This window comes from Anomalospiza imberbis, chromosome 4 (genome assembly GCF_031753505.1).
Source record: "Anomalospiza imberbis isolate Cuckoo-Finch-1a 21T00152 chromosome 4, ASM3175350v1, whole genome shotgun sequence".
Taxonomy (NCBI): domain Eukaryota; kingdom Metazoa; phylum Chordata; class Aves; order Passeriformes; family Viduidae; genus Anomalospiza; species Anomalospiza imberbis.
Genome location: NC_089684.1, coordinates 2,583,019 through 2,610,015, shown reverse-complemented (window position 1 = coordinate 2,610,015; position 26,997 = coordinate 2,583,019). Strand labels below are relative to the sequence as shown.

The window sequence follows — 26,997 nt, the reverse complement described above, 5'->3', positions numbered from 1 at the left end:
AGGAATGGGTACTCAGATCACAGCCTCATTTGAAGTACACTAACCATTACTTTATAGACTTGTGTGCACACACTTGTGTGTTTCCAGTAAAATAAGTTCTCAGTTCTTCACTGTGACACTAAACAATTCCAGGTGATGTGCAATGAGATGCCTGGCAACCTTTCAGATCTGCACTGTAGCCCAGCAATGCTGAGGACTGACATGCACAGTACATGCTTTTCAGAATTTTATTTCAGGCTAGCTGTAGCCTGGCCCTGGAATTGGAGGGAAGAAAGGAACTCTTGGAATACATTTTCCAGTTTCTCACCACCCAAAGGGGCAAGAGAAAAAACACTTCAGGCTTTTCAAAGGAGCCAACTGGAATGACAGTGCTGTTACCATTGTCCAGAGGGCTCTACACAGAGACACAAGGAAAGGCTCTTCAAACGCATACACCCAATCCAAAATAAAAAAGTTATGAAGAAGCACCTGTAGAAGCATTATTAGGTGCAAACTTTAATCCATTCTGACAGTTGAAGGAAATGAATTGTGGCCTTCTTGGCTTGGGTTAGTGATGTAATTAGATAAAACAGTGGTAGCATCAGCGGTGTTCTGTCTGGCTGCCATTTCCTGAGAGAAAACCCACAGTGCACCTTAATGAAGTCTTCTGTACAGCCACTTGGTGTGCTATTTGTGCCTGCTGTACTCACACTTGAGAATACCTGCCAAATCTGGCTGTTCACAGAATTCAGGCATATGTTTTGTGATCAGATCCTGAGAATCAGGCTCTGCAAATTTCCTGCAAAATTGGTCTGGGAGGTTTTCCGGTTAGTGGGCAGGTTCTTCCTGTAGCCTTTAGCAAAACCACTGCCCCAAGCAGACAGAAGGTGTTGTGCCACCTCCTAACCTATGGTCATACAGCCATTTATATGGTACATATATGCCACTGGAGACCCCCAGCCAGGTAATAATTAGCATTGACTCCATGATTGCAGAAGGCTGATCCATTGCTTTATTGTATCCTATCCTATATTATCCTATACCTATTAATAAACTCAATAACCCTTCCAGCCAGTCTGATACAGCTGATACAGTTTCATAAGAACCTCCCTTTCTTCCAATGTGAAGGCATACATCTGTGCTTTGGAAGGTGTAATCCAACTAAAAAATTCACCTGCTCTTCACCTAAATAAAGCTATTTCTGAGGCAAGGTGTTAGAGCCATTTAGTTACTCAATCTAATACTAGACAAAAGAAAGAAAACCCAAACGTATACAAATAATTCTTCCTTTCATTAACATGCATGTAGCTTTCTAACCTCTGCTTTAATTTTTAGTGAATGAAATCTTGCTAGGTTAGTTAAATTTATGTTATTTCAATATATTTTTATTTATTTAGAAAGTTCAATAGGAGAAATGCAGGGTGTGCATTTTCAATGGCTTATTTCTCTGCATATTTAAGACAAAACTCAGTGAAGAATAGGACAGGCTTTAGATAATGCTATCAGTAAATTATCTATCAAAACAGATTCTCTTTCAGATGCTTTACAAAAGCCCTACTTAAAAGAATTCAAAGCTTTCTGTATTAAATATTTATTAAAAAAAAAAAAAAAAAAAGTAGTCCAAACCGGATGCTTTGTACAGTAGGAAAACTTACAGCTCAGAGTCTTCTGACTAGTTGTAGAAAAGACATTGATGATTCTTAAATTTTAAGGCAGGCAGAAGCTTTGGGGTTAATTGCTACATGCCTTTTGAAACCTCATGTCTATTGACACATCTTAATAGGATGAGTACCATTTATTTACAGGAGTGAACTGACCAAAGAGGTATGGTTTTATGGTTTTGGACAAAGGTCAGTAAAAGAGAATGCAAATGCTGGCAAGAATCTCTCTTGTATCAAACCCAGCAAATCTCACCAGGTCTCAGCAGTGCAGTACAGTGGATAATTCAAGTGAAAGGTTAAAAGGAATGTAAGTACAAAAAAGTTGCACCTCCCTTGGTACAACCACTGAGTTGTTGGTCACCAGCAGTTAAGGACTTTCTGATCTTGAGATTATTCTCTGGACATTTCCTCCTACTGATGTTTGAGAAACTTATCGTACATTTCCTTCCCGATTCTTCTTCTAGCCCTATTATTGAGCTTTATCATCCCATGAAAACTGGGACTATATGGTATTTTATAATAACACCTTCTCTTTGATTTCTTTTAAGCTCATTCCCTAACAATTTTGCTACAAGGTAAACTTTACTTAATTATAGTATTTGTATCATATTTTGTACATTCCTCCTATCGGCCATCTTGTTTCCAAAGTGAAGAGTAGTTTTAATCTTCATATTTCTGATCTTATTTATCTTCTACCCTCAAATCTGCTGCTTTTTTTTTTTGACAAGGATGATCAGAATTACATCCACAAGATGCAGATTCACCAGACATAGTGTCATAACGACAACTTCTATTCTTTATTACTTTCATAATACTTCCTAAATTCTATTTACCACTTTAACTGCCTCTGAACATTCAGCTGATGCTTTCAAAAATCTACTTATAATGACTACAAGATCTTTCAGAGCTCATTATTGTGCATTTACAGTGGGGTTATTGTGTTTCTCCCACCAAATGCATTATTTTGCACTCATTGGCATTGAATTTTATCTGCCATTTCATTCCCATTTCCAGAGCTAATATCACAAGATATTCCTGCAGGTCTTCACAGTCAGCTGTAGATTTTAGCTCACTATTCTAAACATGTCTTTTACTCACACCACTGACTCTGTCAAAGGACTCCAGCAGATTTGAGAAGCAAAAATTATGTTGCAAATCACATTCCCTTTACATAAAGTACATTGACCTTTTCCAATGTATTATGGCTACTTCACTATCTAATAAGCCTATCTTTCTCACAGCATTTATTTATAGTCTCAGTTTTGAAATCAAGCACCTAGAAATATCTGGATACCTCTTGCTGCTCTTCAGAGAAGCTAATTTGACTGACAGATAGGTTACCACAGTCAGTATTTCAGCAATTTGATATTTGAATTTTCTTAGTTCTCGTAGTTAAGAAATTGCATTGATGTCTTGCTACAAGGTATTCTATTGAACTATTCTGACATCTGACACTTCAGTATGAGACAGTTGCTCCCTCCTCCTCCTCATCCTTTTTGTATTAGTGGAAAAAATTAATTTAAATATTATGCTATGGCCTTGTTTTTCTCAAGATCAGTCAGTATATTTCCATTGTCTATTAAACTTTATTTCTGGTTGGATTCCTAATTCTGATATCTTTGAATAAAACTGGGGGTTTTCATTTTTATACAACTAACAACTTGTTCCTTGAAATCTCTTTTCGCCTTTATTGCCAGGGGCTTATATTTAGAAAAATAAATTTCTATTAATAGATTAAAGTTTCTATGTTATTTCATATTTATATTCTAGGCTTTAATTTTTGTGAATTTTTTTTTTCTCAGACCTTCTTTTACTTTGCTGTTTTAGTAAAAATGGTGCCTTGCTTGATTGCTTACTTGCAATTTTAAGGGAAATTTTGATAAGCAAAGTGCAGGATAATGTGTAGTGCTAAGTAGTCTTCATTCTGTAATTAGCATTTTACTCTTCTAGCTGTTCCTCCTCTTTGGAAACTTCTAGTTTCCAAAGAAATTGAGAAAAACCCCAAAAGAACAGGAGTAGCATGTAGTGATACCTCCCTAGACTCTAAGCATTGTAGGCCCTGGATTTCCTAAACACGGGTCTTTGTATTTATCTTTTGATGTTCTCCACATATTTGTCAAGTAAATTTTTAACTCATGTATTGCCTCCTTTTCTATGCTTCAGACCCTCAGATATCACTTCTACTTCAAAGCATTTCATTAACAAGCACACAGATGTAGATACCAAGACCTGTGTGCCTACACAGTTCTATCTTTTATGAACAGCAATTTTTTACAATTGTCAGTGAGAGAAACACTCTGAAGTTTCTGCTAAGGCAATAAGGCTGGGTGATTTGGTAGGATTAAATTTCTATTTCTTTATTTGTTTGCATAATCCTGGGTAAATGATTGGTATTAAATGAAAGATGTTTGATCTAATGATTGTAGCATATTTAGTTGAGACTGCAGTGTACTCACTACATGTAGACGAACAGAGTTTAAGACCATGTAAATTGAGCTAGTTTAATAGGATTGCCATTGAAAGACCTCTTAACTCATCTTTTATTAACATCAAAATATGTGATTATTTTGACCATTGCAATTTTGGGTCCATTAGGAATGCCACAGAAAGATTATGCTAAAGAGGACTGCTTTTTAAGCTCCTGACTTCTCTCTGAGTCAGCTCAGCAGGTTTTTGAGGCTAGTGACATTCAATCTTTTGGTCACAGCAGATACTTTTTTAGAGGAACTGAAGAAGGAAAAATGTTTTCAAATCCAGAAGTTTATGAGATTTGCTTTCCTCACTGCAATCATGTATGGCTTAAAAGCCATTAGTTTTTCAGCTTTCAAAATCAGTTTTTTTAAATCTATGCCCTGGCACCACAAGGCAGTGCAGGCTGCAGCCAACAGCTGTGGCTTCCAGGGCTACACTGGGGAGAGAGACTCTGCTGATGTCAGAGGTTTTGTGCACCCCATTTCTGGGAAGAGGAGGCCAGAAGGAAAACCAGAAGGAATCCTGGAACTATGTGTTATTCCTGCTTTGCGTTTGGGTCGTTGGAATTGTTTTGATCTGATTTATTGCTTTCTTACCTTGCAGCATTTGGTTTGCAAACTGCCAAAGCAGGTTTATTAGTAGAGCATTAGCAACTCAGACTTTCTTCTTCACCTTTGGGTTTAAAATCATACATTCTGTTGCTGGGATTCAGCTTGCATCAGGAAACAGTGGTGTAGAGTTTCATCACCAAAAGACAGTAAAAAAAGTTCTGTGGAGTCTTAACAGAATATATGAAATGTCTAAAGAATTTCTGTGGGGATCAACAGGCAGAATTAGAGATCCTCTGAGAGCCAGGTTTAAATATTTTATTTTCAGAACTATCATTTTATGTAAGGATGATGTGCTCAAAAACTACAAAGACATTGTTTTAATGACAGCTTAAGCCAAAGATTGCTTCCATTCTTTCTATAATGTCACTGATTCCACAAGTGGGATAAATTCAGTGCCTTTTCTAAGAGAAATCCTCATGGTTGTTTCCTAATTCCAGCAAAGGCGGAGTAAGAAGGTAGGCACTGCTACTAGAAGGCGTCAGAAAGAACCAGATGGGGGAAGCATGGAAAAAGGAGAGGCTGGATTTCTACCTGTAAACTTAAAGTGGCTGACTGAGCTTGATTTTAATGTATATGAGAAGCGTGGGTGGGGATATTTATCTTCTTGCAAAGCTTCTGGATTTATTCTCTCTTTGTGTTGACTTTGCATTTTTTAAAGTAGATTTTCTTTGGAATTCTGGGGCTGTCTCTGAAACTGCAGGAAAAGCAAAAACCCTCCAACAACATTTTTTGTGTTAAAGAATCAAGGTATTATTTTATTCTGGCCAGGATGTGCAACAAGAAATAATTTCATCCACACATAGCCCAGGTGTGCAGAGAAAATCATTCCACGACACATGACCTTACTAGATTTTTTCAGATACTTATACAGTCAAACCCCCTAGAAATTCATTGGTTCAATGTTCGCTGGTCCCAAATGTGCAGTTCTTAGTATTTGGTTTCTTATTGGCTGTCGATCTCTTCACTTTTGATGTTAATTAGGTTCTCATTCTTGGTTCTCTTATGTCTCCTTTTCCAGTCCAGGTGTCTCTGACCATGCCAGGGACATGTTTGGAGCTGATGGTCATTAATGTTTGTTGATGGTCATTACCTGTTTTGTATCTGACTAAAGTTATATAAAAAAAAAAAATTAAACTTGGGATGTTTTCCAAAAGGGCCTTGATGGTTTTGTTTTGCATTGGTTGGTTTGGGGTTCTTTTTGCAGATCAAAATGCTTCCTTTGAGCTGTTTGACCACTACCAAGGGCCTCTAATTTGTTTCTCTCCATTGTAGTGGCTTCTGTTTAGATTGCTGAATGGCAGCCTGATTCCTGGCAGCTACTTTAAATCTGCATGACCAGAAAAGTTGGGAGGATAAGAGGGAGTGAAGAGCCCCATGTGCTCTTTCAGAGGTAAAATCTATTCAAGTTTGATAGATGTTTTAGGCATGAATGGATTTGGAATATAGCTAGTACATCTATAAATATACTTCTGAAACAAGTCTGCAACTTCTGCAACCAAAAAGTGCTTGTTTTCTGCAAGCTATCAGAGCAGTTACTGCTTGTGGTCTGTTTTGCATATTTCAGAAAAAATGTTGCATTAAAAGTTTTTACAACTCTGCATTGAACTCTTTTACATTTTTCTTTTCATATTTTAAATGATAAAAAGTATTTAAATGAAAAAAGTGTTTAAATAACTTCCAAACTACATTTTATAGCTTAAATGAAAGAAAAAATTATCTGTTTTTAAACTAAAGAGCCTGTACTCATGGAAGCTTGTGACACTTTATGATAAAGTCACCTGATCCTTGCATCAGGTCCTTTTGTACAAGCACCAAGTCTATGACGCTGCACAAATTCCCAGAGCTCTGCTTTGAAAAGAAAAACCCCTTCAGAGGAAGGACAGAAGAAATGCCCTGTGCTTTTGCCCAGAACAATGAATTTGAACCCATAATATAGTGCATCCTGATGTCTGTTAGCCCTCCTCATGACAATTCCTGTTTGGCCTCGGAAAAGAGCCTGATAATTTTGCTCTTTTTGAACCGGTAAGCATAATAGGTGCCTAATTATCTATTAAGTACCTATTATGTACCCATTAGGTAGAATAATAGCCTATCTGAATATGGCCTTAATTGCTTCTGTGTAAATGTTCCAGAAATTTGTGTGCTAACAACAGTAAAGACTTCCAGTGCTGAAAGAAAACCTATGAGCAAAGTCACAGCTTCTTGATAATGGGCCATTATCCATTAACTGTACTCACATAAAAAGACATCTCTTTTGTAAAATCCCCTTACAATGGGACTGCAGCTGAGAGATTATATTTCCTCTAATAAATATTGTCTAATCAAACAGAGGCAGCAATTTGCAAAGGCTAGAAGGGCAGGACAGAAAATATTCTGAAGGTCCAAAAGGTGAGTCAGGTACTGGGAGGATGCTTGTAAAATAAGATAGGAAAAGCTGACGGATTCTTAAGGCAGGGAAACCTGTGGGAATTGGTCATGGCAAAGTAAAAGCCTCCTAAGAAAACATGGTCAGGAAAAAGCCTGAAGAGGAAATTGAGAAAAGAGTAGCTGTAACATAGAGAAGTGTCCATCTTCAGGCCTTTTCCTGAAATAGGGATTTCATATTCCTCTGTGTTCACTCATAACTTGCCTTCTTAAGAAAAAGACAAATGAGAGCAAAGTGAAGCCTTTTCAACGGATATGAAGGAAATGCATTTTCTTTTTATGTGACCAACACTTTTCAACCTCGAGTCCATCAAGCCCTCTACAGTATCCAAATTCACTTGTAATATTTTGCATGCAGAAGTGGAACTCTTAAATTCTGTACCAGTAGAGGAATGACAGCCAGAAAACCCCAAGCAAGAGCTGAAGGTAAAAGCCAAGGAAACAGAACCTAAATTTTGCACCTTTTCTTCTACACACAGATGGTGCAGTCTTTCTGTTGACATGTATTGTAGGTAAAAGAGGTCCAAAGAGGTTTCCGTTCTCATCTCAGTTTTATTCTCTCAGTGATATGGAGGACGAAAGAAAAAGTGCTACTATGTGTGGGGAACAGAGGAGTTATCACAAGTCCTGTGATATGGTATTCCATGGAGTCTTCATGCATTTCTATTGTTTGGAGAGAACAGAAAGCCATAAGGACATTTGAATGAGATAAAGAGCCTTCTGAAATTTCTTGTGTTCTGGTGATAAGGAGTTCTCTGTATCATCATACATGTATTCTCAAGTAGTTTCCTTATCATGGCAAATCCCAGCGTTATATCTTTGCTAGGAAATAGATTGTTTTCATTTTTCACCTAGGGACTCCAAACCACAAGAACTAATTAAGCATAAGAGTGATGTGAGACTGACAAGCAGAACAATTTCTTTTTTGCTTCTGACCATTATCTAATGTGATTTTTTTTCTCTTACTGAAAAAAATAGAATGATCTTTAATTAAAAATGCCACCATTTGGTTGACTCTTGATGACAGTGAGATTAAAAAACATAATTTCTGGCAGCTTTAATCTGAAAGCCATGAGACCATCTTACATGAATAACAGTCAAAATAACACACTATGTGCTAGCAATAATGATTTAATGTTTGACACTTGTTTGCTTAATTTTGTTTGTGTTTATGCAGAAACAACTACTACATCTTTTGCTAACACCATAAATAAATGCATCATCTTCCAGCTCTTGTTCACATGGTATCTGCAATATAATGGAACCATTACTGCATTACACTGCTGCTGCCCAGCTCCTGGCATGCAGATTGATCTATTCCCCAGGTGATTCATCATGTTACAAAGTTTGTTTGTTCTCTGGTCCATGAGCAACACACTGTAATAAAATTTGGCTATAGTTGTCAAGTTGAAGAGTCCTGTTTTATATCACCCTTAGGCTAGCTAAGTTACAGTGAGCATCAGTAAAAATGCAGTTACCTAGTCATCTGAGGGATTGAGAAGAAATTACTAAAGCAGCCAAATGGTTTCCTGAGATTTTTGATTCAAACATTATTGCATAAAAAGCTAAAACGGAAATTAAAAAAAAATCCTTTCCACACGTAAAGAAATTCTTCTATTTTGTTAATTTAAGGGCACTGATTTGCACAGCACTGCATAAGAAACACGCATGGGAGCTTTTCTCTTGACAATGTTCCCCTAAGAGGTGAGGAATGACCAGCCAGGGTAGGTAAAGTATGTATTCTATTGAGCCATCACTTCTAGCTTTTTAATAGGGGAATGGAGTCTAGAAAAATACCAAGATATTAATGCATGTATTTTCATAATTGGTATCTCTTTTATATTAATTTATTCCAGCTTTAAAAAGTTTGTCTTAATTTTATTTTAAGTTTCCATTTTTATTTGAAAAAAAAATTGTATACCTGCCTGTAGTCTATCACATCTTATTCCTGACTTTAAAAATAAAGGGGTGCAAAACTGAATTATTTTCTTTATTCAATAGCTCATCTAATGAAGTCCTGTACTGAAAATTAATTATACAGAACAGAATGCAACACAGATACAAAATTATCTATGAATTTATAAATCTTGTTATCTTTAAGGAATTTTTATCAAAATTATAAGAAGCTAGACTTACATATGATTGTTATCTTGTCTTTCTACAAATGTACTAACTGTATTTTGACATAAAAATTGGTATAAATCCTTTCTGAACAGATTTTATAAGTTATTTTTTGCTCTCATATGTACTGCTATAGCTCAGACGGAATGAATGATGGGTAAAGCTGGTGAGTAAAGTAGTTGCAGGGAGTTCAAGATAATTTTAAAAAATTGTTAAAGTCTAATTTCTATCAGGCATTTCAAACCCAGATCCTAGGTTGGGTTATGCTGTGAAAGACTGATCAGAGGCTGAGTAATGGAAGTGGAAGCTGAGGGAAGATCTTGCATCAATAGGCAAAAAAATAAAAAATCAGGATATCACAAACTGAGAGAGGAGAGAAGCTTAAAGAAGCCCTTTGGAAAGGAGACTTAGGAACTCTAAGCAGACCAACTGTCTTAAGCTCTCTGTGTTCAGGAAAAAATATCCATCAGCTGATGGATAATCAGTGACAATAATAGGTAAAAATATCTTAAACCCAAGCAATTCCACCATCTTATTTCTTTGAGGCTTTGTAAGTCAGAATCAGAGATCATCTCAGGGAGCTGGAGTTTTTTTTCCACATACAAAACTTTATCAGAACAAACAACTTTGAGCTCTAGAAGCCACTTAACCTCCTAGGAAGACCAAGGTGGCCAGCATTTCTCTCTTCCAAGAACCACAGAGCTTCTGCACACTTTGCCTGGTTGCTGTTGATCTGGGCAGTGCTGCAGGAGGGTGAGGATGCATCCAGCACATGCTGTCACTGCCACTGCTGCCAGGGCTTCCCAGGCAGGGGAATGTCTTGTGCTGCCAACTGTTTTGGGAGCTGGAAGAGTATGAATAGGGAACATCACCTACAGGTGAAGGAAGAGGCAGCATTAATTCACAATGGTTGTGGTAGCAGCTGTTTGCCCCCCTGGCCAGCACGGAGCTGGAGTGGCAGCTTTGGGAGAGTGCAGCTGGATCTTGGCACAGATCCAGCCGGCCCTGGTTGTGTGAGGAGGAGATGAAGACTGGGAGATATTTTCCTTGAATAAAAGGAACGTTTCCATAGAAACTTCTCTTTTATTTTAAACAAATTTAAAAGAGAAATTTAGCAAACTAAAAAATCAAGCTTCCAGAGCCCAATTTAAGCTATTCCTTATTGATTGCAATACAAATGAACATAAAAGCCTGCAGCCTGGAACTGACAGCACGAGACAGACTTCTGCCAGCTCCCTTGTTCCTTCCATCAGTGCATAACCTCTATTAGTTGATAGTGGCGGTGACACACTCTTTCTAGCACCCTCAATTTTATAAAAGGAGCTTTCTTTAGAGCATCTCATCTAAAGGCTCTTTGTTCGTTAATGAAAACACATTTCTTGGACTTAACATGCAATGCAGGCATCGCCCTTACTCTGACCATCTCTTACTTTAAATTCAGTTATTTACAAACAAGCAGAGCAGATGCAAAGTGCCCATTTCATTGCTATACAACGTCTCCTAGAATACCAAAATGCAGCGCCGCGGGTCCATTCCCCTCTACCAGCTGGAGGTATGTGAGATGGTATGCCTCTTAGCAAGTATCTGCAGTGGAGAGGGTATCCAGAGGAAGCAAATAAATAAGAATCTTGGACTCAGCCACACATATGGCTTGTTGCAACAAAAGCTTACTAAGGTATCCCTTTGACAACCATTAAGTATTGTACATACCATTTGAAAGCCAGGCCCAATTGCCCTCCCCCTCATAGTTCTTTCAGCAACTTCTTTAATATTCAACATGCAATACAAATGGAGCCCTTTGAAATATCCTTATTTTCTTAATACAGTGTCAGGCTTTTAATCAGTGCTTACTGCAATGAAAAGGATCCAACTTGGTTGGTCAGGTATAACTACAAAACCTTCCGTGCTATTTTAGAGAAGTCTTATATGCTGGCAGTGTCTTGTGTACTCCAGTAAATGCATTGCTGCCATTCCATGCCAATCCATTCAAGACTGTCATGAATGAGTGGTTTGGCTGCTTAAAGAAACATTGTAGAAAGTATTGGCGAAAACAGGGTTCAACATGAATTTGTGAAAATGTGACTTTACAGAGCTTGATGGCAAGGTTTACTCGATTATGCACTAACAAGATCAAAGCATAAAAAGAATGATCAATGTAGAAGCAATTTGGAATGATTTGCATGGAAGCTTGGAATGCAAAAGGGGATAAGGGTGCAAAGAATATAGATGTATGCTCGGAATGCAAAAGGGAATAAGGGTGCAAAAGGATTTAGCAGCACTTAATTATTGAATAACATTTACAAAGCAATTTGATAGGATTCACTACAATTAAAACAATGACTTAACGGCAGATGTGAAATAGTAACACTCAAATCATAACCAAATCTCACTCACACAAGTTAAAGCAATATGTACACCTACTTTTTTTGCGCAAAGGTACTCATAAAAAATTCCCCCTGAGGTTCAATGAAATACTCATACTGAAGTCTTTTGCATTTCCCAACTGGCAATGCATTGCAGCTCAAGGAGCATGGAGATGTGGCAGGGGTATCAGCCCAGGGCTCATCTTCAGAGACAGTTTGTTGAATACTGCAAACTTGAGGGTTTGTGAGCTCCAAGAGGCATCCCACTCAGAGAGAGGTGCTCATTCAGCCTGCTGCAGTCCAGAAAAGCTCAAAGAACCTCTCTGCTGTTTATAGGGTTGCAAGTTGATTACCTCTGGTGATCAGTAAGTTTCCATCCTGGCCATAGCCCAAGTTAATAACTACTGGACTTTTTTTTTTCCTTCCCAAAGTGCAGTGACAATGATACTGGTTCCTCTCAAACTGCAATTCCCAGTAGTGCCACTCCATTCGGGCTATGATTCAGGAAAATGGTTTACCAAAGTTACAAATGGTAATTGCTTATCCTTTGTTTCCCACCTAGGTTGGGTAACTGATATTTCTGATTGTTACCATCTTTAGCATGCAAGCTCCTGGTGCATAAGGGAATGCCTCTCATACAAACTAGTATGGTCAAGGGATGATTTACTGCTCAGCTGCTTTGGCCAAGGCTTATCAGGGAGTTTCTGAGGTCATAGAAGAGGCCTGAGGATGAAGTGGGATTCAGATGCAGCACCACAAAGGCAATGCTCTCTTTACTGGCTTCATATAAAAATGGTTATGTTTTCATTAAGGACATGATAGACTACTCCATTTGCCATGGCAGACATGGTCACACAATCCTCCAGTGACCAAGCAAAAAGGTTGTTCTGCATTTCTTTTTTTTCAGAGGAAGAAAAAAAAAAATAAAACGCATACTCCAAAAAAGAAGGGCTGCTTTTCATCCTGGAATGACACAAATATTGGAGGTTAGCACATTTTCCCCTAGAGCACATTTTCTCCTATGTATAGGAGCTGCTTTGCACCCACTCTGACAAAAGAGGAGTCTAGATTTGCGTCTTCATGAGTGACACAGCACTCAGTAGGCTGAAAGGGCAGATGGCACAACCTCTCAGCTGCAGAGAGGGAATGAAGGATGGGATTGCCTGTACAGCCAGTTCTTTGTAATTTGGCACTTCTACGTTTCTGCTGCTCTCTTCCCTTCATCTTGTGAAAGGACCCTGAAAATTGGAAATATTCCCATTTTTTGCAAGGATAAAACAAGATACTGGTCGGAACATTTCTTTTTCTTTCACTTAATTGTACAGCTGGATTTCTACCCTAGAAGTCTGCTGCCAGGTTTCTGATGTGAAAATAGCTAGAAATAAATGAAAGATGGGGTAGCAACTGTATAAAGGGGGTTCTGGTGGTACATGCTGCTTGTGTGCAGGAGGAATCACCTTACTTGTGTATCAACAGCCAAATAGATTTAACATCTCAGAAAAGAGCAGTGCAATTCAATCTGCTGTTATTCCACTTTTTGTCCTGGCTGAGCTTAAGTCTTGATTCCAAGTTATAAAAGATAGAACAGGTTGGAAGACACATATGCTGACTCACTGTGAATTGTTATGAGTAACTTAATAGCTTAGTCATCAAACAAGAGATACATTTGCAAAAATATTGAAATCTGTGAAGAGGAATGAAGTGTAACAGAGCATAAATAAAATGCTCTTGTGTTTTTCTGAGGTGATGGTTTTGATTTTCATCTGATATCTGACAATTGTAAGAAAAGTACTACCTCAAATATTGAAAAATAGTAGTGATACAAAATAATCTTTTTTATTTTATTTCCACCTAGAAATGAAAAAAGACACCCTGAAAAATAAATGTTCTCCAACATTTCAGTTATATCTCACATAACAACAATTTAAACCTATTGAGACAGATAAGCAAAAAGTAAAAATCATAATTTCAATATTTTTAGCCATTTGTTTTAAAGTTAAGAGTCAATAGAATGGGGACATATAGTTATAAGCAGAGACCATGTTTTCATTATAAGTTTTTGCCCAGGATTCCGAGCTATATGTGAGATCATGTGTTCATAGGCATTGCCTCAGAAGACATATGTGTATTTACACATAAAAATAACTTCTTTCTACATTTTTGCTCCATCTGTATTTACATGAAAAAAAGATTATCAAATGATCTTCATATGGATTATCTTTAGATGATTAACATTTACTTGCAACTGGACTTACCAAATAGCATGTCCTGCTGGTTAAATAGGAAAATTGTTATATTAAGCCACTCTGGCACTGCTGGCTGCACACTGGGTAGGAAGCAGATAAAAAACAGGCTGGATGCTGCTCTTACAGCCACCTAAGAAAGTCAGTGTTTCAGAGCAAACCAGCTGCAACCAATGACCTCCATGACAGAAACACTTTAAGTGTTTCCAGCCAGCATTTCAGATGGAGGAACTCCTGAAAGTGCTAAGTATTTGTCTTATATAAATATCAAAGAGGACCATTTGATATTTATTTATAACACATTTCAGTACATAGACATGCACAAAGTCAGAGAGTATTTCAGAACACATATGTATTGCTATGACTATTATTAGTTTATTTAGATGTTCTTAAAAAAATGGAAAAGCATATTCCTTGGATTTAAAGCACTAAATTTAAATAAGATGAAAAGATGAAAAGAAGTAGCCAAAAAAAAAAAAAAAAAGGAAAAGATTAGAGCAGGATATAAAAAAATATCTGAACAGGTCATGAGAATATAGAGTTTAAACAAATCCACATTTTGCATTGGGTTTTCTTTGGTGGTTGTTTTTTTTTTTTTTTTAAGTTTTGCTCCTTAGCACAAAACTTTACTTTGGAAATGTCTCACAGTTTTGATTCCTGAAACTCCTAACCATTGCCAATATTCTTCATACAAAGTAGGATTAATCCCTTTGGAAAAGAAGTGAGAAAAAGTAGGCTAGGATTATGGAAAAATATTAGCAGTAGTATAGAAGTTAGTAGCACAGTTAATACTCTGTCATTTCTGGATTTAACTTCCCATATCAAGCTTTGTGCTGTTTCCTTTTAAAAATGGATGACTACTATGATCAATCTCTGCTGTCAGAGATAACCCCATGCACACACTCTATGTATTAGGACCTGAATGAATGACTCATAAAAATCTGATAGAAGAACAGATGCTAATAATTTATTTAAATAGATCCTTCTTGAAAAGGTTAACTTGTCACATTTCATCTTCAGTCGTAAACCCCCTATTTTTATAATCAGCAATATTGACTAGCTGCTTTCCTTTTATTGGATGGGAAAGAACATACAATAAGTATTAAAAATAGCCTAAAATTGAGCCTTTCTCCATTTATGGAAAATGGTGTCTTGGCAATTATGGTAAAAATCCTTAACATGTACAAAATGCTGTAATTAAGCTCTTTCTGCCACCTCAAAATCCTTTATTTCCACCTCTTAGTTCAACCCGTTCAAATACTGTGCCTCTAAAACTGCTGTGTGCTGTGAAAAAATTTCAGACTCTTAGAGTTGCTACACATTAAGTGCCCTTGAACTGTCCTGGCATCTTATTTACATTTAGTATATCTCTAAGAAAGATCTTTTGATCATTACGGCTTTATATACATAATTTGAGTACAAAAATGGGGAAAGTCTGAAATAAACTGTGCTACTCAATCCTAACTTGTGCATGTTGCTCTGTTGGGAGAGCATCCTCTCCTGTGAAGTTAGATATTTGGTACCAATACGTGGTAATGTTCAGTTTTGCAGCTGCTATGTGCTTATTAGTCCAGAGGTATGTGCCACATACCTCTCTCAGCAGCCATCAACAATCATTTATAAGGACTGGGTTTGAGGAAACAGACCCCGCGCTGAACTAAAAAAACCCTTAGAGCAACTCAGCCATTTTTTGTTGCAAGTTTACTAAACATTAAAGTAGCAATGGAGATGGGTGTGGCAGCCTCCATCTGTCTTAAGGTGTTCAAGAAATTCTCAGTGTGTGGATGAGCTTGGGAGGAACGGTGAGACTGCAGAGCATTTCCTCATGAAATTTAAGAGTAATGCCTCACAGAGATTAAGCAAAATGGCTTCTTTCCAGACTTCATTTCTTAGAACAAAAAGTATCTCCCTCCAGCACTAAGAATTGATTATGCCCTCAGATATGCACAGCACTGAAAAGAGGAATAATTTATGCATCGAAAGGGCTGGCTGCAGCCTCCATGATGAACTGTTGTTCCTTAGAGATACGCTCTTCCAAGAAGTGGTGCATTATGCCGGTTATGCACACTTGCTTCTGCACTTCAGTATTTCCCTAAGTGCAGGACCATCTTTGACCAGATGCAATGTTGTGTTTCTGTATTTAATTTTTTTAAATGTATTTAAATGTATTTAACTTCAGTATTTCCCTAAATGCAGGACCATCTTTGACCAGATGCAATGTTGTTTTTCTGTATTTAATTTTTTAAATGTATTTAAATGTATTTAACTTCAGTATTTCCCTAAGTGCAGGACCGTCTTTGACCAGATGCAATGTTGTGTTTCTGTATTTAATTTTTTTAAATGTATTTAAATGTATTTAACTTCAGTATTTCCCTAAATGCAGGACCATCTTTGACCAGATGCAATGTTGTTTTTCTGTATTTAATTTTTTAAATGTATTTAAATGTATTTAACTTCAGTATTTCCCTAAATGCAGGACCATCTTTGACCAGATGCAATGTTGTGTTTCTGTATTTAATTTTTTTAAATGTATTTAAATGTATTTAACTTCAGTATTTCCCTAAATGCAGGACCGTCTTTGACCAGATGCAATGTTGTGTTTCTGTATTTAATTTTTTTAAATGTATTTAAATGTATTTAACTTCAGTATTTCCCTAAATGCAGGACCGTCTTTGACCAGATGCAATGTTGTGTTTCTGTATTTAATTTTTTTAAATGTATTTAAATGTATTTAACTTCAGTATTTCCCTAAATGCAGGACCGTCTTTGACCAGATGCAATGTTGTTTTTCTGTATTTAATTTTTTAAATGTATTTAAATGTATTTAACTTCAGTATTTCCCTAAATGCAGGACCATCTTTGACCAGATGCAATGTTGTGTTTCTGTATTTAATTTTTTTAAATGTATTTAAATGTATTTAACTTCAGTATTTCCCTAAATGCAGGACCGTCTTTGACCAGATGCAATGTTGTGTTTCTGTATTTAATTTTTTTAAATGCTGTCTTAGATGAATAGAACACTTTTTTTTAGCTGTTGTTGTGCACCTTATTTTGTACTTGAAGAGGTAAAAAATATCCAAGATTTCTGGATGTAGTTCTCTCACTACACCATTTCAGCAAACCCAGAATTCATGCATTAAGTTTCAGTAGTACGCTGGAGTACACATCCACTAGTAACTTAGACCAATAACTTAATATATTTAAAAAATAAATTATCTGTGTAGTTTTTGTATTACCTCAAAAGACATATATGGGAACTCCAGGCTGTGTTTGCCCTCTGACAGGACTATAGGATATGGTCAGCTGCATTCAGTCCAGCAACAGAATTTTTTTTTTTTTTTTTTTTTTTTTTTTTGGAATAAAAAACAGAACCAGATTCCAACATTCCCTAGTACAATTAACATGCTTTTGTTTACAAGCTGTATTGCTGCTTGAAACTATTAAAATAGATATACTTGTGTATATATGTATAAAGACTATAACAAGAATGTAACATAAGAATGTAGTAATTATAGCAATACAATATAGAAATTGTATAGCAAGAAGTTATCTCAGAACTGCACCTAACAAGGCCCCTTTTCCATAGGATTTGTCTTATAGCTGACAGACATTTTAACTGAATTAGTTGAAGGCTGCATGATGAACTCACCCCTAGCTAGACAGCAGAGAATCCAATGAGGAGATAGAGGTCACTGCAAAAAAAGGGTTTTGTCAGGTTGTTCCCTATTACACACAAGAGGGTCAATAAGGGACACCAGGTTTGACTGAGTATCATCTGCTCTCATGCCTGATAGCTGCATATTTATGCATAAAGCTTCTTACTGTTTTCCTGCAGATTTCTTGATACCTACTAAAGTACACTGACTTCACCCTACAGATGTCCTTTTAGTGAAGGCATTAGCACAAGTCTTAGTTCTCTCCTGTTTCAAGTTGTTTGCTTTCACAAATAGGTGGGAGGATCTATTTGCAAGTTCAATTAATGCAGTTTGAAGTTGGTCATTACGCTCAAAGGTTGCTAATGGGGCTCAGAGAGATGTCCCTGCACGCATATAAGCATGCAGCATCTCAAACTGCAGAAATCTGACTTACAAATATGTACAGGGTGACAACACACAGCACCCGGGTCTATCTTCGTGTTACTCTGAAATAGCTAGTTAACATCATAACACTGTTATGTTGACATTCAGAGCTGTAAAGCAACATGATTTTGTGAAAGTATGCTCCTCACTCAGAAATAGTATTAATATTTGTGTATTAAATATTAATGTATACGTGTATCTTTGCATGGCACTTTTCAGATATTAAAAAGAAAAGGTCTCTGTCCTCAAGAGCTTACATCTAAATACCATTGTTTTAAAAAGCACTTGCCTCCTGATGAAACTGAACCTACTCTGAAACTATTTCTTTCCTATGGAAATGTCCAGCTTCTCTAAGCTGTGCTCTGGAATATCAATTTTTTTTCCCTACATGAAGAGTGATTTTTTTTCCTGATTCAGAACATTTATTTTTATTATAGCTAAAGGTTTACAGGTTTTTCAACCTAATTCTATATTTGCATATTTACTCATTAAAGTGCCCACTTTGCTTGCTAGAGGTCAGTGAATAATTTTGCTAGGAATTTTAGCTTTTCAGGAATCTATATGCATTAAAAATATGCATATGAATTATACATAATTAGAATATTTTAAAGGATCTGAGATGCAGAAATATTGTGCTTTGTTGTTCTGGAAGTGTGAACATTCTTTTTTGAAAACTCAAACTGTTGTGCTGAAATTTGGATTATTTTGTAATAACACTGTGTAGAGTCTTTAATTCAAAAACTTACACAGATGGATAAATATAAATTCCTTTATCTAACAATTGTGGAAACAGATGCAATATAGAACATGAGTTATTGAATTATATAAGGTCACAGAGCAGGTCATTGGCAGAGTAAAAGCAGTTCTTCTAACTATGTCATCCCTCAGTTGGATTACTCTATGCATAAATTTGATCTCTTGGAGCAATTTTGTAGAAAATGCACCTTTTCGTGAAAAAGATTACCTCATTTTTGTCCTTAGTAAAAAAAAATAAATTCTTAATGTCATCAACTTACATTTTCTCTGAACATCATATTGCTTATTGTGTGTTAATTGGCAAACTAGGCATTATAATGAATTGTTCCAAGTACTGTTTTTCCTGTACAAATTCTAATACATCAGAAAACTGTAAGTTTAATAGACAGAATTTGAATATCAATTCCTAAGAGTGAACATAATCTAAAATAGTCATATTAAAAGGTTATGTTCTCTTGTATCAGCTTATAAAAAGGCTTTGTATGGAGCCTTCTCATGTAACTTTGTTTAACATGTGAACTTAGTGCTGGAGACTAGAAAATGAGAAAGAAACAGCACAGGGATGGAGAAAAAGGGGAAGAATTATTTGGATTGGATGGAATGGTGAGAAAGGCGATCAAAAAAGTTTTGGGAAGGAAACACCTGACCTTTCCCAGCCTAATTCAAGTCAAACTATTTAATCTCCTAAGGCTTTTTTTTAATTAATTTGATCTAAATATTGCCTTTATTTCTCCATCTTTCCTATTTGCCATCAGATTTCATTCATACATTTCAAAGTTCTGTAAAGTGTTCTAGTATGATGAAGAAGGGTGGCCTTGAAAAAGTTACATAACCCTCAAATTATAGAGCAACACATGGTAAAATGCTGCCACCTTTGTATGCTGCCATATCCATTTGTATCCATGATCATAATAATTCCAATTCAATGCAAACTCAGACCATCAATCGCAATGTATCTTTAAATATACCATTTTTTGCTCAATATAAAAGTATTTCTACAGTGAATGGAAGAATGGCATGAGTTTTAGACCTTTCTGTTACCAACACATTTATTTGCTCACATGATAATGCTAAATATAACAGGGAATGGGAAACATTTATTTGCTCTCTGCTCTGTTTTTCTAATTCTAGTGTTAGAGTTCTTTATTCTTATCTCTCTGAAGCCCCAGGGCACAGCAATGGTTTACAGGCCTCTCTGCAGCCTTTGCTAGGCCAAAGAAAGTTATTCTTTCTGGCTTGAGATGGGTTCTGAAGCATGGAAGACAGTTGGGTACCTTCAGCCCAATTGTTTTATGTTACTCCAAATACTCCTCCTGAGAGGGAACTATAATGTAACATACATATACCTGTGTTAGCCTGACATCCACTATTAAAAAAAAAAAGTTATATATTGTAGAATAGCATTAAAAAGCATTTTCAGGTATAGAGATTTCCCTTATAACTTGGGAAAAATTTAGTCATTATGTTCAAAAACCATATTACTACTTATCTGTTCTCATAATTGATACTGAATCTGTATCCCTAGTCTGAAATTACGGGTTTGTGGGTTTAGGAGTTTTGGTGGATTTTGGTTTCTTTAAAACGGAAAATACCTATGAAATGTATCGAAAGAGTTGTATTAGGGTTTGAATTAGTCTTCTATTCTTACTAACAGCACATTAGGAAAATTGTCCTCTCTGTTTTAAAAGGATGAGAAATGAGAAAGACCAACACCTGTGATCTCACTATCATAGATTCCATAATTTTCCATGGTTTCATAATGATGTACAGCTCTTTTTTTTCATATGCATATGTGTAACTCTGACTTCAACTGTATTTGTATTAAGTTACTGAGTATGTGGTCCTGGATTCAGTCATCTAAGGAACTCCAGGGCAGTCAGAAGGAAACAGTCACTTCCCAAGCTGATACACACCTTTTTGAAAGAAGTGGTGTTTATCTTCCCACATGGGCTATCCGAGAGCTTAAAGCAACCCAGTAAGTTATCGGTACCTAGAGAAGACGAACCCACACAAGGGGATCTTCTAGGCGACCCTGTCTTGGAAAATCCTCTATTCGAGAAAAATTGTCTCCCAAGGATGAGATAGATGTGTTAATGGGAAGACAAAGCACTCTGCACCATGTTGTTTGGGTGCTCGTCTCTCCACCTCTGGAAAGAGAAAGAGGTCGTGATAGCTATCTAGTACTGAAACTACTGTGCCTGTTTAAAAAAGCATCAGTCCATGCTAAAAAATGATGCTTTCTCACTGCTCCCTGCATAGATTTGAACTGCACTTGCTCAGTGTTTGGATGTGCCACAGGGGGAGTTGGCTGCAATCTCTACATTAGCTTGCTAACACCTTATGATTATAAAAATGCTTTTGCATATTTAGGAAAATATGCTCCCCTGTTGGTTGCATGCAGTCTTAAATGACTGCAAAATTTAATTCTTTTAGGTTCAGGAAGCTCTGATCTGAGTGACCATTGTGAAGTCCTCCATATGTTCTCTATCCTGCCCCTGTAATTCAGAATCAGCTCTGCTAAAAAAATGTCCAATACAAATCAGGAGAAAACATGTCTTTTTAGCCTAATTAAAAGAAAAAAAATACCAGTCTAGAAGACTAACACCAAAATATAACCTACACTTGACCTTAACCTAAATCTAGTACTTCAAAGTTAAGCACTCAGTTTTTAAGGTTGCTTATTCTTCAAGAACTCTCCTGCCATACACCATTTAATTATACCCAAAAAACACAATCTTTAATTGTATTTTATTTATAATATTTAATTATGCTTACCAGGAATGCCTTCCTTACCAGAAAGCCTGAGGGATAGGAAAGACATGGGACTAGGTAGTGAATGACATTTTCACAGTGACATATTAGCAAAAAACCCCTCAAAAACTGGAAGAATTATCAGATGAATGCAGGAATAGAAGTGAAATAGCAGCTAAGGTAGCTGGATTTACACAAAATAATGTAATTCCTTCACTGGTCTACCACATGTTGACCTGCTGAATCAAGGGTCAAAGTCACTGCTTGGTGTGTTTGCAGACTGCTACTTTCTTCAAGTTTTTATTTCCAGACACTCATCTGCACCAGGTTCAGGCATAATTTTCAGACCTCAAGTTCTGATTTGCTTAAAGACTTTCTGGTTCCTTTTTCGGACCTAGCCTTTCGGCTTGGGTAAACTTTTTCCCTATAATGAAGTTCACAACATTTTGTGTTGACACGCCAAAAATAGTTCCTAACTGTACTGAATGAAACAGAAAGCATTCTTTAGTGAAAATAATAATTCTACACCATGTGCAACAACTAAGACATAGGGCCATGCTTGAATAAGGAGGGTGAAAATGCCAGCCCTGTCTTGTGAATTAAAGCCCTGCCACAAGAAAAGAAATGCCTTACAGATTATACACAAGATAAAAAACTAAGATATCTGAAGGAACTAGAAGTTTGGTATTAATCAGGTTTGGCATGCCTGCCTTAGCAGCAATAAACCTGAACTTTTAAAGTCACTCGTTAGGCTATATCAACTATGAGGAGTGAAATATATTTTAAAGTATTATTCAAGGGACAGTCAAAATCAATTTCTTTTGTCTTGTTTACTAAGGAAGTTAGGCTTATATGAGTTCCTTGTCAATTTTCCTTGTCTCTTCACTGAACTCCTGACTGACATCATCCAAATTCAACAGAGGATTCTCAAATCTATCACATTGCCACAGATTGTGTGCCAATAATCAAAACAAATTGAGGAGTGTCAGATCAAGAAATTCCATAGTGTAGGAGCAACAAGTCATCAGAAGATCAAGGTGCTGCAGGTCTTTGGTCTTCAGTTTTTATAAAGCTGTAGTTGTGCAGCTACTAGTTGATCTGTCAATCCATGCAAACAAGCATGGATTTAGGGAGAGGCTCAGGAGTCTTCTGGATACCCAGTGGCACCAGCCAGGGCATCAAGGTGCTCTCATGATGTGTGCCCTGGTTGGTTTCCCACACTGGGGCAGTCCTTTCTTCTACTCATCCTGCTTATTGACACATTTTGAGACTTTGAAGCGTCTTCTGAGACATCTTCTTCCTCCAGCATGATCTCTTACAGAGGTCTCTCCGGGTTTCTTATTTGGGGAGTGTGTGGATACAGTGGTATTTTTCTTTTAGGTGAAAACACTCTTAAATTTATATAGGTCCTACAGCTGCTTTAGTGTCTACTTTGGCAATCTTTTATTTGGACATGAGCATTTTGGTTTACATGGGAACACCAGACCAAGTGCTCAATCTTTACAAACTGCAATTCTAGATTAACCATAATAACGATATTTACCATGCATTCACAATCACCCTAGAATGCATGCATAATTTGTGCAAAAAGGAGAAATTCCATTTGCCTGCATCTTCCTCGCATCTGTAGTTATCCAGAGAATGAGGGCTATATGTAGTCTTCAGAAATAGCTATCACTGGTCATCACCCAGGGCTTAAGCTTATACTAACCTTGAAGTGGTGGAAGCTGCAAACAAATCTATATTGAACTGGAAACAGAGTGTACACTTTGCGCTATTAAGTTAGCTTACTTAAGCTGAAATAGCAGGAGTATAAATCCTATTTAAAGCAGTGTATAAAGCAGGGGATAGTACTAGAAAGTGATAATTCTGAACTTGCCATTAATGGAGTTCATAAATAAGGTCCCCAAAAGACTGATAGCAGGAAGCCAAAAATCACAAAAATCTTCTCCAAAATTACAAGTGACAGATTTACGAAAAAGGACTGTGATAAAATCTTGGCGGGGAGGAATATGAATTTTTAAATCTAATTTTGGTTCTCTTCAGAGTGATCTGAGAACTAGAAGACAGTGAATCCTTTGGAAAAGGGGATTAGTAAAAGTAACACCCTGAGAGAGTCTCAGACTTAATCCACGTGCTATCAGAAAGGCTGCTCCATCACAGCTGCAGCCCATCAATGATACACTCAACAGCTGCACAAAACTGCACACTACAAGCCAAAGATTGAGAAGTTCCACACCACCTTATTAATTTAGACACACCTGCAGATATAAATATATATATATGCATTTTTATACGGAACGATACATGAGTATCACACAAAGCAGTTATAAAACAGATACAAAGCAGCACCGGCTTTTAAACCGAGCACTGTGCCTGCTATTCAAACCCACGGGGACCGGCGAGAGGAGCCCTTGGGATGGTGCGGCGGCGGCCGGGGGAGGCGGAGGAGCCGCGGGGAGGGCGGCGCTGAGAGCCGGGGCTGCTCGGGGAGGAAACGCTGCTGCTCCAGAGCCGGAGAAATCCCCCCGCGCGAGCCGAGAGGAGGGAAATCAGTCACCTGGCGGTGAAGGACAGTAAAACAGGGACGGAGAGGGAAATCTCTGCCTTTCTCTCCCTTCTCTTCTGCAAGAGATCCACCTCCTGTTTTCCTCCCAACTCTTCCAGCATAACCTTCAAAGAAAACCATACCGTACTGACTTTCTTTTATTATATATCTGTGTGTGTATATATATATATTACTATTATTATTACTATAGACTATCTTTAGCTGCAAAACAATTTTTGAGCCTATGCAGGACTTGGGGGGATTTTGTTATCTTGCCAGCGAAATTGTTCATCACTAACGCCTTGCGCTCACAGGGTGCTAAATTAGCTACTAGACTACTCTGGCAGCATGACGGAGAAAGGCTTTTATCATAGGCTGTTCTCTTCAGTTTGAACACATTTGCTTGAAATTTGCTGCATGATGCTGTCCAGGGAAGAAGGATTTTTTTTCCTCGGGATACAGCGATTCGCCGGTTTCTGAGCTTATTGCAGAAGAAAAAAAAAATCTTTAAACTGAGTGGATTTTTTTTTTTTTTTTTTTTTTTTTTTTGCTGTCTCCTTTCATTGCCAGAGGACGCGATTCTCTTTCACCAAGGAAGGATCACCTGTCGCTTTAATCCTTAAGGGAGTTATTTTTTAAAAAAAGTGAAATATTTTATTTATTTATTTATTTATTTATTTAAACCGGTAGAGGCGTGATCGCGGAGAATGAGACTGAGGGGAGCTGCCACGGTTTGGAGGACAAGGCTGAGTTTAGGCTGGAAACTGACAGACTAGATTTCGCCCCTCTTCCTCCTTTTTTATTCCTCCCCCCCCCCACCTCCCCCTTTGTTTCTGTTCATTTTTTTTTTTGGCACAACTTCCGTAGTTTCCAGTCCGCTCCGTTCAGTTTCGCTCTATGGACAGATCAGCTAACCTGGACGCGGAGGAGCTCAAGGTAGGCGACCCGCCGGGTGCCGTCGCTGTGCCTGGGGCTGGATCCCCTCGTGCCCTCTCGGCCGCGGGGGCGGGCGCTGCGCGGGGCGCTGCGCGGGGCTCCCGCAGCCCGGGCGGGGGCGCGGAGCCGGGCGCAGCCGCCCCGCGGCGGGGGAAGCGCGGCAGGGCGGCTGCCCCAGCCGAGCGCGGCTTCCCTTCTGCCTGCGCGGCCCACAGCATCGTCATGGCAGTATTAATAATGATCCTGGTGGTGATGATGGTAGTGCTGATGCCACTGCCCGTGTGCTCTCGGCTCTGCATGAGCTCTGGGGGCAGCGCCGGGGACAGCTGGGAGGAAGAAGCAACTGACCCGCGGCTTTCCCGGCAGAAGTTGGCTCTGAAGCCATTCTGGCCTGGGCATCTCTTCTTCTTCCTCTTTCTCCTCCCCTTGCCGCCGGGAGAGACGGGGAAACCCTTCCCCACCCCTCCACCCCCCACTCTCGTCTCGCCCCCAGCGCGGCGTCCGGTGTCCCCAGCCGAGCGAAACTGAGGCAGCGGCGGTGGGATGCCGAGCCGCTGGGCCGCGGCCCGGGGGCTGCTGGTACAGTCAAACTTTGCACTAGGACGGTGCGAGCTGGGAGAATTCTGCTCCCCCCGCGCCCCCCGGCCCAGCTCTGGCTCCCTCCCCGCTGAAGGAGCATGCCTGAGAGCGTTGAGCATGCTCCTCTGCGGAGACAGAGCCTTCTTACACCTGCTGCCAACCCCCCGGCCCTGAGCGGAATTTGGCTCAAATCATCATCATCATCTCATCATCACACTAACGATAATAATACAAATCTCTCTATCAATCTATACGCGGTAAAGAGGGTGGCTGGCTCAGGAAGGCAGCAGAGAGGGAGCGGGCGCATGGGGCGCGCTCCGCGGGGCCGCCGAGCCGGAGTGAAACGCCGGCCGTGCCGGAGGGGCGGGACACATACACACCTCGCCGCGGTAGTGGCGGAGGTAGCGCTAAAGAAGCGATGAGAGCGGCAGGGGAAGATAGCCTTCCTTCGCCGCCTCATGCACGGCCGTCCGCAGGACACCCCCCCGCCAGGGCGCCGGCTTCCCCGCGGCCGCGGAGAAGGGCTCGCCTCTGGCAAGGTAAACTGGCGAGCGCTGAAGTTAGGGGGGCTCCTTTCCTTTCCCTATAAACCAGATCTGAAAGTACGGAATAAATATATTCACCCCCCAGTCTTGCTCGGAACTCCTACTAATCTCCCCAGGGAAGGGCACCCCAGGACCGTAGCGTTGTTTGAGTATTTGAGGCGACGGAAGCGCAGGGGAGGAAAGCCCATGAAACGATTTGCTTGAGAGCCGCTGATCCTCCCAGCACTTTTAGGGCTTCCCCGCCGCAAATGCTACTCGCCTGGGCTGCCGGGGAGTCACTTCTGCCTCAGCCTTCACAGGATTCACGGGAAACAGCTGGTGCGGGAAAGGCAAAACACGAGTATTCCGATTAAGGGGGCGAAAAGTTTTATTGTAGCGGATTATTTTTAAGGGGTCTTTAAAGAAAATATGTTCATGCTATACAAGAGGGCAGCACTTCGCATGAGCTGTCCGTAAAGCCTGAGGCACGTCCCGCTGTGAGCAGTGCATCCAGCCTCGGCTGAAGAGCAGGGTTAGCCCGTAGTTATCTGCGCTGCAATTAGGACGTGTGTTGCAGCGTGTACAGGCTGAGCGACCTTGAGCAAGGAAGCAGCTGAGAAGTAAGCGTCGGCACTCTTCCGCTCATAACGATGACAAGAGCTTCCAAAGGAGGCATTTCTGCAGATGCTGCTAGGCTCTGGGAAGCTCTCTGGGACCAGCCGCTTTGGCACGATGCACTTCCTGGCTTTCCCGGGTGTTTTATCGACGTGCGGCCGCTGGGAGAGATCCCAGGCGGCGGCAGGACGCCGCCGGAGCGGGAGGCGGCCCGGGCGGCCGGCAGGGGGTGGTGCGGGCCCGGCCGCCGGGAGCGGCTGCCCGCCGGCGGCTCCGCACCTCCCTGCAGCCAGCTGGGCTTTCCTCTCGGTGCGGGCCGTCCAGCCACTCTCCCA

General features: G+C 39.2%; 1 protein-coding gene across 4 annotated transcripts in view; it reads left to right on the top strand.

Moving 5' to 3' along the window:
- Window positions 1–24,826: 24,826 nt before the first annotated feature.
- Window positions 24,827–26,997, top strand: part of SGCZ (sarcoglycan zeta) — a 395,300-nt gene continuing 393,129 nt past the window's right edge. The window contains exon 1 of one of the 4 annotated variants that reach the window (XM_068186811.1): window positions 24,827–24,944. Coding sequence is in view for 2 of the 4 variants with exons in the window: in XM_068186808.1 (XP_068042909.1) it covers window positions 24,906–24,944 (39 nt within the window). In the remaining 2 variants the exon portion in view is untranslated. The remainder of the gene's footprint in view (window positions 24,945–26,997) is intronic. The other 3 variants (XM_068186808.1, XM_068186807.1, XM_068186810.1) reach the window with 3 other exon arrangements.